The 14,707-nt window shown below is 43.2% G+C and overlaps 1 protein-coding gene across 7 annotated transcripts in view; it reads right to left on the bottom strand.

Moving 5' to 3' along the window:
• SNTG2 (syntrophin gamma 2) overlaps positions 1-14,707 on the bottom strand; it is a 319,099-nt gene that overhangs the window by 86,304 nt on the left and 218,088 nt on the right. For 6 of the 7 annotated variants that reach the window (XM_046660432.1, XM_046660431.1, XM_046660434.1 and 3 more), the window contains 3 exons: positions 12,151-12,280; positions 10,407-10,445; positions 2,763-2,879 (listed from right to left, as the gene is read on the bottom strand). In XM_046660432.1, coding sequence (XP_046516388.1) covers positions 2,763-2,879; positions 10,407-10,445; positions 12,151-12,280 — 286 coding nt within the window. The remainder of the gene's footprint in view (positions 1-2,762; positions 2,880-10,406; positions 10,446-12,150; positions 12,281-14,707) is intronic. The other variant, XM_046660433.1, reaches the window with a different exon arrangement.

Genomic DNA, 14,707 nt, shown 5'->3' on the forward strand with positions numbered 1-14,707 from the left:
TTGGAGAGCGAATGAGCGGTGAGCAGGGCCAGAAGCACATCACGGGACCCCCCACGCGCCCTTTCTGCTCCATCAGGTCACCGAGCGCTCAGGTCTGCAGACCTCCACCAGCTTAATTCAGCATCAGGCAGGCACAGGGTATCCATGAAAAGATGTGGAATCTTCCACATATTCCTGAAACACCTGTAATTTAGGAGATGTAGCAAAACACAAGAAGGGAAAGGAGGATGTGAAGGCTGGCTCGTCAGGGCCGAGGAAGCTGGGTGGGAGGACGGCAGAGCTGCGTGTGTCCCGAGGATCTGGACCCGCCGAGGGAGGGTGTGCACGGCGTCTTCTCCATTTCCATCTGCCGCTCAGTCCTCTCCCTCAGAGCAGAGACCTGAACAGACCTCAGGTTTCCAAGCACGACACTTATGGGAGTAAGAGGCAGCATTTGTTTGCTTCGGGCAGATCTGAGCAGGTGAGGTCGGCGAATTTATTCCTCTGATGTGGTGTGTGTGACATGCATCAGTGCCATGATTTAAAATCGGCCATGGGATTTTAAAACAGACAGGCAAAACCGGGTATTAGTAAAAATCACACTATCCATCTCATGATTGTGGAGATCTGCTCCACCCCATCCTCCAAAAATTAGAATTTCCATCCACCAAGTTGAAACTGACACGGGAGGCGGATTAAATTGCCTTTTGCTCCAACAAGTATAGAAATTAAAGTGTTTAAAGCATTTCTCACAATTTGGAATTTTGTGCTTGGGGAAAAGTCATACCTTGAGAATCTTAACACTTAAGGAGAAAAGAAAAATGGAAGGCACTCTCGGGGGTGCGGTCTGGGACACGCAGTCACTTCCCCCACCGTTCAGAGCAGGTGCCGACCCTCCAGCTCAGGCCCTGAGCCAGGTTAGCAGCAGCTGGGGGGACCTGAGACTCTCCCCTCCTCAGAGGTCAGGCCAGGGCAGAGCCACCCTGGGGCGATTTTCTTCTGCAACAGGAGTGGGAGGCATCTCTGCTTGCGGCCTAACAAGGATTGATTATTGACGGCTCAGACTCATCCGCCAGGCTCAGAGGCAGCTAGTGCTTCACCACACAGCCCAGAATTGAGGCCATCAGGAGTATTTGTGCTTATTTTTGTTTTACTTTGTTAGATGAGACCATACAAAATTACATTTAGCAACAAATGTTACAGAACATTATTACATTTGTTTTGGGGAGAATTCAATGATTACTCAGGCGAGTATTTAGAGAATTCTTTAGCATCAGTAAAGTCACAGAATTGGTTTACGAAAGACAGGTAGCCCCACGTGCAACGTGGTCTCCTGGATCGGGGCCTGGGGCAGGAAGGTACCTGGTGGAAAGGCTGGTTCAATGGTCTGTGGCTGAGTTACAGCACTGCACCATTGGTAATTTTCAGTTCTAACAAATGTACCACGTAAGAGGCTGACCTTTGGGGAGACGGGGGAAGGGTACAGAGGAATTCTCCATACTGTTATGTGCAACTTTTCTTTAAGTCTAAAATTATTCCAAAATAAAAGGCTTATTTAAAAAACTATCCTCATCAATGAGGAGAAAGCATGCATTATTGTCCTGATGTCTGAGGGCAGAGCTTGACTTGTCCTTTCATTGTCTTTCATTTTTTTAAACCACTCCACTGTGGTGTAACTGACACGGGAAAAGCTGCACAAATTTAATGTACACAACTTGATGAGTCTGAAGAAGAGAACACACCCAGGAAACCATCCCCTCAATCTGTGCCACAAACACATCCTCTGCCTCCAAAGTGAAAGACACCAAGCTTTGGGGAGGGTGTGGAGACAAGGGAGCCGTCCAGCACCGCTGGTGGGAGCGTAAAACCCAAACAGTATGGAGTTCCTAAGAAGAAGTTAAAAGTGGAACAATCCTATGGTTTAGCAATTACTCTTCTGGGTATTTATCCAAAGAAAACGAAATCTGGATCTGAAGACGTCTGTATTCCACGTTCACTGACTGCAGTATTACTCACAACAGCCGGGACGTGGACGCAGTCTAAATGCCCAGGGATGGATGAACGGGTAAGGAAAGTGGTTTATCATACAATGGAATATTATTCAGGCTTAAAAAGCAGGAAATCCTTTCACTTATTTTTAATGGCAGAAAGTTCCATCAACACTGTAGGTGACCTGCATCGAAGTTTGTAGAAACCTGAAGCTCTCAGGTTTTCAGTTTGTTTGCAGTTCTCACAGAAAGTAGAATTGCTTTAATTGATACACTCTAGGCTGGGCACCCACATTAGAGTTGGTCAGTTTTGGGAGAATGGTATTGGTGAGAACTGGAAAATAGAATTGTAAACTACAGCATTCAGCATTAAATTCGTATTACGGATCCTAATAACTTGGGCTGTTTGTTTAGTCAATAAAACGTGGAAAAAATGAGGGGAAGAATAACTTTTAAATTTCATTATTTGGCCATTAAATTAGAAATATCTGAAGAGAAGGGTTTTGTTTGTTTTTTTGATCTTCTATCATATAATTCACGCTTTAAGACATAAAGCCTTCTGCGTCCCCACCTCCGAATCAGCTACCTTAGACAGGAAAACTCTGTAACATTCAAATGGCTGTTTGAATTGCAAGAGAGAAATGGATTAACTTGTGAAGGATTAGCCAGCAGACCCAAAGCAGAGCTCTTTTCAACCACGCAGGGCCTCTTCCAAACAGATGTGATCACCGCTGCCCTGACATGACCGACCTTGTGAGCAACCCCCTCCCCATGCAATCCCGAAGGCGTCCTTACCGGAGGGGAGCTGAAAACGTAGAAGGACGCGCCTCTCAGGGCCAGGAACTTGGGTCTGAAGGTCTGAGAGGAGTCGGCACCTTCCAGTCTCTCGTTGACCCACCCCATATGTACAACCTGCAGAGGGAAACCTTTAAAATTAAAAACCAAGCCTTACTAAGAGCACACCGTCGCAGGGGTAGACAGAACAAACCAGCAAGTTGTCCTCCCACTAAGTCAGCATCCTCAAAGCCAGGGGGACCTGGGCAAGTTGAGGTCAGCTTCCAACTCTTCCATCAAGCAGACACCATACAAACGTGTAACATCTTGAATTAAACACCCACAGTTCTGCACTGGGGCAGCTCTGTATCGGGCCAGCTTCCACACAGGAGTTTCTACATGCTTTTAGTTTTGACTTCTCAGCTGCATTACAGTTGTACATTCCATAGATATATTTTGGTTTTTTTTGCTGAGGAAGCGTCACCCTGAGCTGACATCTGTTGCCAATCTTCCCCTTTTTGCTGGAGGAAGAATCTCCCTGAGCTAACCTCTGTGCCAATCTTCCTCTAATTTGTATGTAGGTCACCATCGCAGCACGGCCACCAACGAGCGGTGTAGGTCTGCACCCAGGAACCAAACTCGGGCTGCAGAAGCGGAGCGCACTGAACTTAACCACCATGCCACGGAGCCGGCCGACTATATACATTTTTAGAACACAGTATTTAATTACATTCTGTTGCTATTACTGCAATCCAGTGGATTCTGACTCTTAGCACCCTGTGTATAGCAGAGCGGAACCCTTGCTTGTCCTTTTGCGCCATCCTTTCATCGCCTTTCGGCGCTGTATCAGATGATGCTCCACTGAAATCCACAGGGTTTTCATGGCCAGTTTTTTCAGAAGTGGGTGGCCAGGTCCTTCTTCCTAGTGTGTCTCAGTCTGGAAGCTCCAGTGAAACCTGTCCACCATGGGTGACCCTGCTGCTATTTGAAATCCCAGTGGCATAGCTTTCAGCATCACGGCGTCATGCAGCCACCACAGTATGACGACCGACAGGTGGTGGTGTGGTTCCGTGACCAGGAAAGGAACCCAGGCCACAGCTGTGAGAGCACCGGACCTTAACCCCTAGACCACCAGGCTGGCTACATTCTATTAGGGATTAGTATTCCAGATTTGTCTATGATGCTGCCAAAACAGCTAATACATTTTCTGTTTCTATAGTAAACATATTGTTGACATATGTGGAAAAAGATGTTTCTTTATAGTTCAACTTCCTAACAACAGTGAGTATAAATACAAAAATAATAGATTCTTACACTTGATAAATACTTTTAATCTTGTGACACAGAATGCAAACTATAACCACTCAGAATATGATTCGAAAAGTTAATAAACAGTAATATGATTTAAGAATTCAGTGCATGAATTCAAACCAATATTAAGCTAAAATCCCTGTGTCTTATCTAAAATTTTAATGCGACTTATATTTTGTAGAAAGTGGTAAGGATAATTTCATTTTAATTTTCTTATTTCCTCATTATGCCATGTTAAGAAAAATGAAATAATTAACATTTTTATGGAGTAACTATTTAAAACAACTAGCATATTTAAACAAAATTAAAAATGAATTTTCATAGACATGCCAACCACTTTCTGAAATGACACTGTCCTATGCACTGTCTCAAGGTGGGGCAGCCTTCAGGTCTGCGCACCTGTGCTCCCTAGTGCTCTCGATGACAGCCAGCTGGGGCTTGAGGTAGATGGTTCCTGTCTCCATCTGTTACTTAAGAAATCAGTGACAGCTTTCAATCTTACATCTGGTGAAAGACTGCCTAGGTCAAGATGCTAGATGAAATTGTACAAAAATCAGATTTCCACAAACAGGACTCCTAGTGATGGAAAAAGAGATGCAGGAGTTGATTCTGTGGAGAGTGGAGCCCGAGCCGCACAGTCAAGGCTACTCTGGTTTGAGTGTTGAACACTAGTAATCTAACGCCTTCAAAGCTGTGACGTGTCCTGTCAGGCTGTCCGAGATAGACAGAGCTCTTTAAAGTAACCCAAGTTTCCCAGTGGCCCATGAACTTGTAAGTTGCTTATGGTTGAGCGTGAAGATTTAGGAACCACAGCAGCGTGATAAGATGTTAATGTTATCGTGGACAGTTTTATTAGTAGTAGACGAGACAATTTCATTTCATGTGTCCTTTGACACATTTAACATTTCTAGGTCTCTGTTTTTCCCTCATAAAATGGACTAGAATGACCTCACCTGATAATTGTGAGAATTTTATGCTGCACCACAGGAAACCCTGTCCCGGGGGGCTGGGAGGTAGGAGGCCAGTACCAGCCCGTTCGGGTGGCATCAGAACCTGAAAACCACTCAGCACAGCCGACTCCTTGAATGTCTCGTGGATTTGAAACCAAGTACACAGATTATTTAAAAATTTCTAATTGACTTTTTCCATTTTTGTCCCATTGGGACATATGGATACACTTTTGTTGTTTATAACACTAGCATTAACACTGCTGTAAATCATAAGATGTGCTCAATTCCCATTGTTAAAAAATGTTTTATTTTAGTCGGGTTGTTTGTTTTCTTGCCATTGAGTTTTAAGATAAGAAACATTTCATTTTCTCAAGCAAATTTAGCAGATCCTTGCTGTTTCTAACATGAACACGGATTCAATGGGCGACTACTGCCTTCCACACTCACTATTGCATGAGTGCAATGACTCATACAATTTAAATAGGATTAATTTTAAACGTATGTTCTAACGTAAGTGTTACAGCCTTATCTTCTGAATAGCAGCGATTACAACCCACTGCACAGGTCTGTTTGGGGAGCACATGAAGCGGGTGAAGGACCTTACTCTGCGTCACGTGATCTGGCACGTAAACAGCAGGCCTCTCACCTTCCAGCAGGACTGCAGGAGCCTTCACTCCGTGCCCTCACAGCCCTTCCCTCTGGGCCCACGTTAGACCACACGCTCTTTACATGTCCTCTATTCTACATGTGCAGGATGGCAGAGCACGCCTGTACCCTATCTCTTGAAAGAACGCGTGTGTGACTCTCCATCTGCTCCCTACCTGCATCCTCACAAGCAGTTACGTGGTCACAGCAGGGAAGATGTGCCTATTGCATTTACCAGCCTGGCTGAGCAGCAGACCTTTCTTTCAACGATTACCACAAAAGTGTGGAGCCAGAATTTCTAGATAACACAGGAAATTGTTTAAATTCTAAATTATCGCAAACTTTAAGTCAGCAGCAAGCACAAAAATCTGCTTTGATACTATATTTATTACCAAAGATCTAACCCAGAATCTTTTCATACTGCTGAGTTAGAGATGGCAGGTGGGGATAGGAAACAACCACAGCGCAGAAGAAAACACTAGGGATGGAGACAGGATGCCCTTGGCAAGTCTCCAGCCACGTGGCAAGGTCCCTCAAACTTATAAAACCAGTGTTTCCTCTGGGGGAATCTCCTAATAATGAAGCCTTCAGCTCTGGGTCTGATCAGACTCACATGCCGTGGGAGGGGAGTTACAGCAGTGCTTTTGCCCGCAGGGAGGACAAACTTCGCTGGGTTTACCTGTATTTTTTAAATCATGTATTCAAATGCTGCCAAGTCTCCCCCGTCTTCCTCTTTCTTTTCATGAACTGCTTATGCATATCCTGCAATTTAGATTTCACAGTGGGGGAGTGATGAACTGGGGCCTGATATGTAGGAACGTACCTTAAGACAGGGCTATAATAGCCACCCACATGTACGTAAATATAGACAGACAGATGAGAAATGATCGATCGATCGATCGATCGATCGACTGATCAGGGTGAGTAGAAAGTAGAAGTTGTAAGTTCCAGGGGAAATGGAGACCTGGGGTCCTTCTCCAGCAGAGGAGCAGCAAGCATCCTTTCAGAGAGGAGCACTCACTGAGGGACACATTTACGTCTATATCCCACTCAGCATGAGAGTGGCTCCACTTCTCTGGAGCCCCAGGTACTGGGGTGGAGTTCAAGAACAAGCCTCTGGAAGCCGTGGACCCAGCACCCTGCTTTCTGCACCCTCTCCTTTGACTCTGCTGTCTTCCTCTTCCAGGGTTAGGCAATTTGTTGTCATGTTTTTCTTCCCAAATCCGGGTAAATATGGTGCTGGGCACAGCGTTCAACAGGAATTATACATCGAGGAGCGAACGAGGAGCTCCTTTTCTGCCCACGATGGTGATGTACCAATTGTTAATAATCTGAAATGTCTGTAAATTGGATGTCAACTTAATTAAACTCCATGTGTAATTTAATTCTGCTCAGATTAATTAGCCAAGAAATAAGTTATAGCTTAGCTATTATTGGAAACATTGGCTGCTTTATGAATCTTTTTTAGGTATATGCAGTTCATAAATAATTTTAAGAGAAGCTAATTTTATCTTTTACATTATGAATTTTGTAATGGCTTATTACAGGTTCCAAGAAACGTATATTATAATTTTATGAACACCTACCTGATTGCGCCACCATAATTAAATCAAGAGGACATAACCATTGTAATAAAGGAGCATATTTTCATTTATCTTTTTTGATGCTATTTCTATAGGAAAGTCCTTTCTCTTTTTTTTCCCCACCTGGATGAGTCTCGATAACTATTTAAGCATCCTTCAGATGGTAACCGCACAGCTGTCTTTTCCTTTACACGGAAAAGGCCAGAATTACCTGAGTTATTTAGGTTTCCTTTGGATTTAGAAATGAAGGCATCCATAGTTGCCTTTAATTTAGGTTTTCTGGATGAGGTTTACTTTGGAAATGTGCAGGCTTGCCTGCTATTTTAGCAGGGTGAGCATGTGTGCTGGCTTGCCTGGGACAATTCTAAATTTATGCCTGTTGTCTTAGCATCGTTTTTAGGTTGGTCTCCATCCCAGAAAGAAGTGCCCCAGTTGAGATGACAAATTACATGGTGATGTTTGTTACCAGATAAGACTCTAAAAATCCACCCTCCAGGCCTTTTTATTACCTTTCCAACTCTGGTTTTTTGTTGTTGGCCAATTTCAGCGGTTGTCAAATGTTTTTATTTTTTTCATATTTGTCCAAATAATATTTCTTTGCTACATACCAAAATCAAGAATTAATTGTTCAGAATGAGCAAAAAAATTCCTTCCTGTTTTTAAAGGGCTCAAACATCATAACTCCTATAACACATACAAAACGTTCAGTTTTGGAGAAAACATAAAGTAATCCTCTACCAAAAACATGTCTGGATACGGCCGGGGTGAGTTCTCCAATAATCCCACATAGTGAGCTCGTCTCTAACATTTCTTTCTGAATAAACTAATTCAAGCTCCCAAGTAAATTCAAAGTAACCACAGAAATTTTGAGATTAAAAAAAAGACTTTAGATGACCTGTTACAGCTTTCTTATTTTATAGATGCAGAAACTAGGGCTCAGAGGTTAACCTGTTCAAACTGTAGCACCAGAGAAGGGGTTAGCTGGAATTAGAATCCAGGTTTTAGTCAAGTAAGGCCACCAAGACTGACTCCACACAAACAAGGTTTACTGTGTGATAAGATTTCATAAGACAGAACACAAGCAAGACGACCCCACGGCCGCGGAGGTCTTTGAACCATAATTCATTAATGTTCCCTGAACTGGGAGCTTTGCTCCTCAATTTTACGTTTCTCTGAACCTTATATCATGTACTCTCTTGTGACACAAGGATAAAGAGGAGTTAAATTTCAAAGAGAAACAAAGCAAATTCGATTTCCCAACACGCCAGGTAACTGAAGTACAGCCATGCGAACCCAAAGGTCCCCCCAAATCCATTAGGGTCAAGTCCTGCGCAGGCCTCAGGTCACAGGCTTGCTCTCCATGTGGTGGGCGCTCACATGGCATTGCAGGTCACTGACCACGAGCCACCTGTCTGCCTCATCACAGTCACAGAGAGAACCATCTCCCCACCAAGGATGGCACCAGAGCTGCTGCAAGGAGGGCCAGCTGGAGCCACTGCCTCCTGTGGTCTCAGAAGTGTCTCCATTTACCATCACAAGACTCTCACGGGCCATTTTGTTAATTTGATTTCGCCAACAGAAACCCAATTTCAAAATGGAAAATTCCTCTGGACACAAGAGCACTGATCTGGTCCACTCTCCCACCAGCCTTGGAAAATAAATCCAGAGAAGACATGGTTTGGTGTGAATGTGGAGAGGGGTGTCCTCGGTGGAAAAGTCTATGAGAAACCTCTGTTTTAGAAACACAAAACACAGCAGGAAAACAAGATTTTGCGTATAGAATATGAAATGAATCCTATGTTAATTAAGACATTCATGGAAATATTACTCATTAAATAGCTAACTACCCTCATTTAAATATGTGAAACAAAAATAGTTGATTGTAGATTTAGAAAAATATTACATGAAATAAAACTTACATTTAGAGCAACTTTTCTTAGAGTTTCTTTTCTAATTTAAAAATGTCACCTAGAGGGGTTTAATTTAAACATGGCCCTAACTTCCTATCTTTTACAACAAACATTTGATTAGTAGAGACTTGTCTTCAGTTTGAATTGAAGTTTTATCAATAAGCACTATTTAAAGAGTGTTTATAAGCACTATTTAAAGCAAACAACACATTGTTTTCGGTTTTTTTAACTTGAGGCTACAATGCTTACTTCCTCAAACCTATGAAAGCACAATGAGCTATAAGTAAACACATTTGCTGACATTATAGCTTAAACCGTGAGTTTATCAGAAAGGAGACGGAAGAAGTATGTAGTGGCTTCAAAATCTATCTGATACTCAAACTGCTGATAATGAATAGCTCATGATTCCTAAGTTCTTACAGACCTAGTCGATGAGCAGTCCTTGAGGTAGGGAGTCAGAGTATTAAAAGTTGGTCTTTGCTCTGAGGAGGAGTGAGCTGAGGAGTCCTAAAGAGGCGGCTGTTGCCGTGACTGTGGGTCAGTGTAAGAACGCTGCCTCGAGGTGCACACACTACCTGTGTCGGGGTGAGGGGTCCCCGCCCCCTGCAATAATATCTGCTGGGTCAGGGCCCTCTCAAGAGCAAAGCTCCCAAAGGAGGAATTTGTCTAAGAAAATTACATGATGCTTAAGATTCCAAATTACAGGGGCCCTCTGGGGCCGAGTGGTTAAGTTTGCAGGTTCTGCTTGGGCAGCCTAGGGTTTCATAGGTTTGGATCCCGGGTGCTGACATGGCACAACCAGAAGGACGCACAACTAGAACATACCACTATGTCCTGGGGGCTTTGGGAGAAAGAAGAAGAAGAAGAAGAAAAAGAAGAGTTTGGCCACAGATGTCAGCTCAGGTGCCAATCTTTAAAAACAAAAAAGATGCCAAATTACCTAGGTGCATCTCCTTCTTAAAATTACTTTCAGCTTAAAAAATCATCTCAGCATTATTGTTTGATCATGTTTCCTTATGAGACATAACTGGCGATAGGTAACTCATCTACAACGTGGCACGCCCGGGAGAACAGAACAACCCTTCTTATATTACTTCCACGACAAATGGGCAGTTTTACGGAGTTAACACTGAGGGCGAGGACCCCCGACTTCAGCCCGGCGTGCCAGCGTCTTCCCATCAAAATTTCCAAATCAAATTCCAAAAACAGAAAGACGCTACTTTTCGGGATTTGTTACATGGTCAACATGAAAAACAGGAATCCTACCTGGTCACAAGGAGAACAGCATTTATTCGCCATTTTCATCTGCAGAGAGAAGGAAGCAGGAGTCGTTATGACAAGCACACTAAAGCCATAATTTTCCAACCTAACTGATAACTGAAGTTAACTAGCCACAGGGAGTGTCCTTGGGAATAAATTTATTTTATGATTAATTTCTTACCTGAAAATCAAACCAGAGTAAATACAAATATAATGGAATAAACAATGTTACTTAAATTATTATGTTTCAAATACCAGCATTTTGTGTAGGTGAAGCTATGGGACAGTAGATGCTTAAATTTCAACATCTGAAAAAATGATTTCTGAATCTTAGGTAATTACAGTTTTCCCAATTGTTCCTTTGTTTAATTCTCCCATAAATCTTGCAAAGTAGATATTATTTTCCAAAATTCTACCAGTGAGGAAGTGGCGGTCCAGAATAATATGCCCAAGTCTACAGACTTAGAAAGCCACTTCGAACCCACGTTTCTGGTTCTAGGGTGTCTGAGCATCTTCTCTCTGTTCTGCCTCCTAGCTAGGATGTGAGGACCATCTAGAAATGAGGGCTCTCACTGTCACACGCATTTCTGCAAATACCAATCTACCATCATTTGTTCATTTGTTTTTTTCCTTTTAATTTTGTCCATCCAGATGCTTTTGGAATTCAAAATGTCAAGTTTGAAAACTAAGATCTGAGAGAGGTTCTGGTACCTCCTTATGTAAGTGAAGGAAGAAAGCAAGCCTCTGAGGGCTGTAGAATAGAAATCTAACCTAGTGCCGCTTTCCCGAATATTTTACTGTGCACAGTCAACCTCTGTTTAGCAGCCTCCAGGACAAGGAACAAGGTAGGTCCATGGAAGAAGACAGCCAGGTGGGTCAGGAGTGGTGGCTGGCTGCACAGTGTCAGCCCGAAGGCCCAGGGCTCTCCTGTCACCAGCTGACCGGCAGGGGATTGAGAGGCAAATGCAGTCAAGGGGCAAGTCAACTGGAGGGAATGAGAACCAGAAAATTGGTCAAAGGCCACCTGTGGCTAAGGGTGGGTCCGCCTCCGACCTCCCACAGCTGTGGCCATCAAGTCAGTGCCACAGACAGTGGTTGCTTTAAGGAACTTATTACTTTACTGATTTTTCATTCACACCCCATCTCTTTTTATTCCTTTTTTAAAATTATTTTCCTATTGACTTTGACTGTGAAACAGATCACTCAAGGAGACAGAGGACTTTTTCTTTCCTGGATGCCTGCAGTGAAAACTTGAGAAGTAATACTTTTGGTTAGATATGCCTCTTTATGAGTTTTCATTATGTTTCAGAGAATTATATCTTTAACCCAATTAGGATCCCCAAATAAAAATGCCACATTACATTGATGCATTTGGATAAAGTACATATACTCGCATATGTACAAATATTTCTGTGTTTGTGCATGGAAAGGAAGAGAGAGAGGGAGGGACAAGGAGAGAGATTCAGAGAGAGAGAGAGAGGGAGGGAGAGAAAGATGGAGGGAGAGAGAACCAGCTATAAGTTTTCCAAATGTTTGATTTAGCCCATAGTCTTATATTAGGAAACATTTAGATGACTTAATTTTTAACTCTTTTTAGTTAGAGATTTGGTATGTTGATAATAAAAGTACATATTCCTCTGTGTAATATTATAACCAACCATTTAGTGTTAATCATAAATAATAAAAGATCCTAATCATTCTTGTAGACTAGAGGCTGAGAGCAGGAAGCCATGCAGGTCTCTGTGCTCACGTTTTGCAGCGTCAGGTCGCTGATGTTCGCTGACACTGCTCTCAGCCAGTCGGCGCTCTCCTGGGCTGTGTAAAACTGAAGGACCCCCGTGCTGACCCCGTCCAGGGCCAGCACCTCGAATGCACTGGACCTGCAAGAAGAGGAGAGAGCGATGCTGTGCAAGGAGGCCCTCACACGCGTTTCCTCACAACAGGGAGGGCGGAGGGGCAAGCAGGTCCTCAGGCCTCATGCCCACAGCCCCCCAGTAAGCACCTCAGCCCAGCTGTGTTCGAGTCGACCTGTCGGTCACTACAGGGAAGCTCAACATACAGTTGTTACATAACTAACCTGATTCAGTGGGTTTACTGAAATCAAGTTCAAAACTTTGAAATCCCTCACTAAGAGTTATTTCTAGTTCCATAAAAATATGAAATGCAAATTTATATAGGAAATAACTCACTTTTGTAGAAATTTTGGAGTTCTTGTTTTATGGGGTCCTTAGTAATAATACCTTCGAAGACCATTTATTGTGATGTTTAAAGCTCTGGACACAATGATGATGGGCAAGTCAAGCGCTATCATTACTCAGCACAGATGATGTTTTATGACCACACATCGAGTTCTGATTTATAATAAAGCTTTTGAAAAGGTTGGTTCTCCTTCTTTTCTTCCATGAAAACCAGCTTGCCAAAAATCCTACGATGGCAAATTATTCATGACAGCAAAATAATTGTTTCTAATGTAGAAGTTCTTCCCTATCTTGCAAAGACATTTTCAAAGATAATTTACGTATAACTATTGTTATGGATTGAATTGTGTTGCCCAAATTAGTATGTTGAAGCCCTAATCCCCAGTGTGGATGTGTTTTGAGGTGGAGCCGCTGATAAATAAAGGGCAAGCAATAGGATATATTGTAGATATGAGGAAGCCATTTAATGTAAAATTAATTCAGACTGACTTTGTTTTTCCAAAGGGCCTGGTGTGGCCGTTGAGCATGCAGTGTATCTCTGCTTTAAGCATTTACTATTTCCCAAAGACAAGAACAACACCCTTTAAGATAAAGAAAGATGTAACTTCCCCTACATGGGCACAACCTTAAGGATAAGCATCTCTCCCCAGACTACGGATTGACAGCTGATCTGCTGTGACCACCCAGCTCGAGACCACAGACCTGCCACCTTCTGTGTCCATCAATCGCTTTGTGAATCACTGTGCTGGCGAAGCGATCTCAAGACTGTTGTAAAAGGGACATTCCAATCACATGATATGCGCTCTTTGACGATATATAGCCACTGTGTACACCCCACTTTGGAGTACTCCCTTCCTTTGGGAAAGGACTCTCCCAGGCTATATGGTCCTCAGATCTGGCTCATAATAAACTCATCCTAATTTTGATTATAGATTGGTTATGGATTATTTGTGTCGACACCTCTAAGGAAAGAATTAAGATTATGTGAGGTCAGAGGGGTGAGGCCTTGATCCAACAGGTCTAGCTCCATATAAGAAGAGAAACCAGAGACCTCTCTCCACCACGTGAGGACACAATTAGAAGGCGGCCATTGGCAAGCCAGGAAAAGAGCTCTCGCCAGAAACCGGACTTCCGGCCTCCAGAACTGTGAGAAGATAAGTTTCTGTTGTTTAAGCTGCCCGGTCTGTGGTATTTTCCGATGGCAGCCCAAGCTGACTTAGACAACTCTTAGAAACGAGGAATGTCATTTACACTTCTGTTCATTCTTTCTTAAGAAAACAGTGCACATTAATCCATGCAGCCTATACCTTCTTGTCCTTAAGCAGATAAACGAAAGGACAAAAAATGATACAATAAATCAAACACACTTTTTTAAAAACAAGGTCTACACTAAATTATGTTTTCATACTCTTTCAGATGTGAATTTAATCAGGCTTTTGTTAAGCAGGGAGAAGGACGGAAGAGAAGAAGGAACTGGAGACATTATAAAGCGGTTCTGCCTGTTCTTGAGCTGAATCTACCAGACAAGATTTCCTTTAAGGAAACAACCCTCCTCTCTTCACAAGCAGAGTTCCCTGAAGAGGCAGCATTCCCACCTTGATTAGCATTGCTCAGATCAGAACTTAAGGTTCATCTACAGACAAGTGTGTCATTGCCCCCATCCCTGCTCCTGAGTCCTGGCTCACAGACTTCACCTGGGGGGGAACAGGCCATAAAACCTACAGCTCCTGATCTAGTTCCAAAAGGCTATAGAGCATGGAGAAGTTCAGGATTATTGGCACACTCAAACACGGTAGGGGCTGTGATGAAAGGCAACTGGAAGGAGGTCCACAGATTGGATGAATGCAGCCTAAACTGTTAGCTGGCTACTTTTCTGGAGAAAACCTGGGACTGAGGTAGTGGAAGGACCTCTCCTGGCATCAGAACAAATCTCAAACAGTGACCCCAGGAACTACTCCTTCAAGGGAACCCGGATTTGACTGGATTATTCTGTAGAGCCATTTATGCCACAAAGCATTGTTGAAAACAACAGACCAATCAGCTGGAAATCAGTGAAGTTTAGCAGCTGGCTGCTCAGGGATGGAGACAAAGGGACCCCATCAAATGCCA

Source organism: Equus quagga, chromosome 5, assembly GCF_021613505.1.
Source record: "Equus quagga isolate Etosha38 chromosome 5, UCLA_HA_Equagga_1.0, whole genome shotgun sequence".
NCBI classification, from domain to species: Eukaryota; Metazoa; Chordata; class Mammalia; order Perissodactyla; family Equidae; genus Equus; species Equus quagga.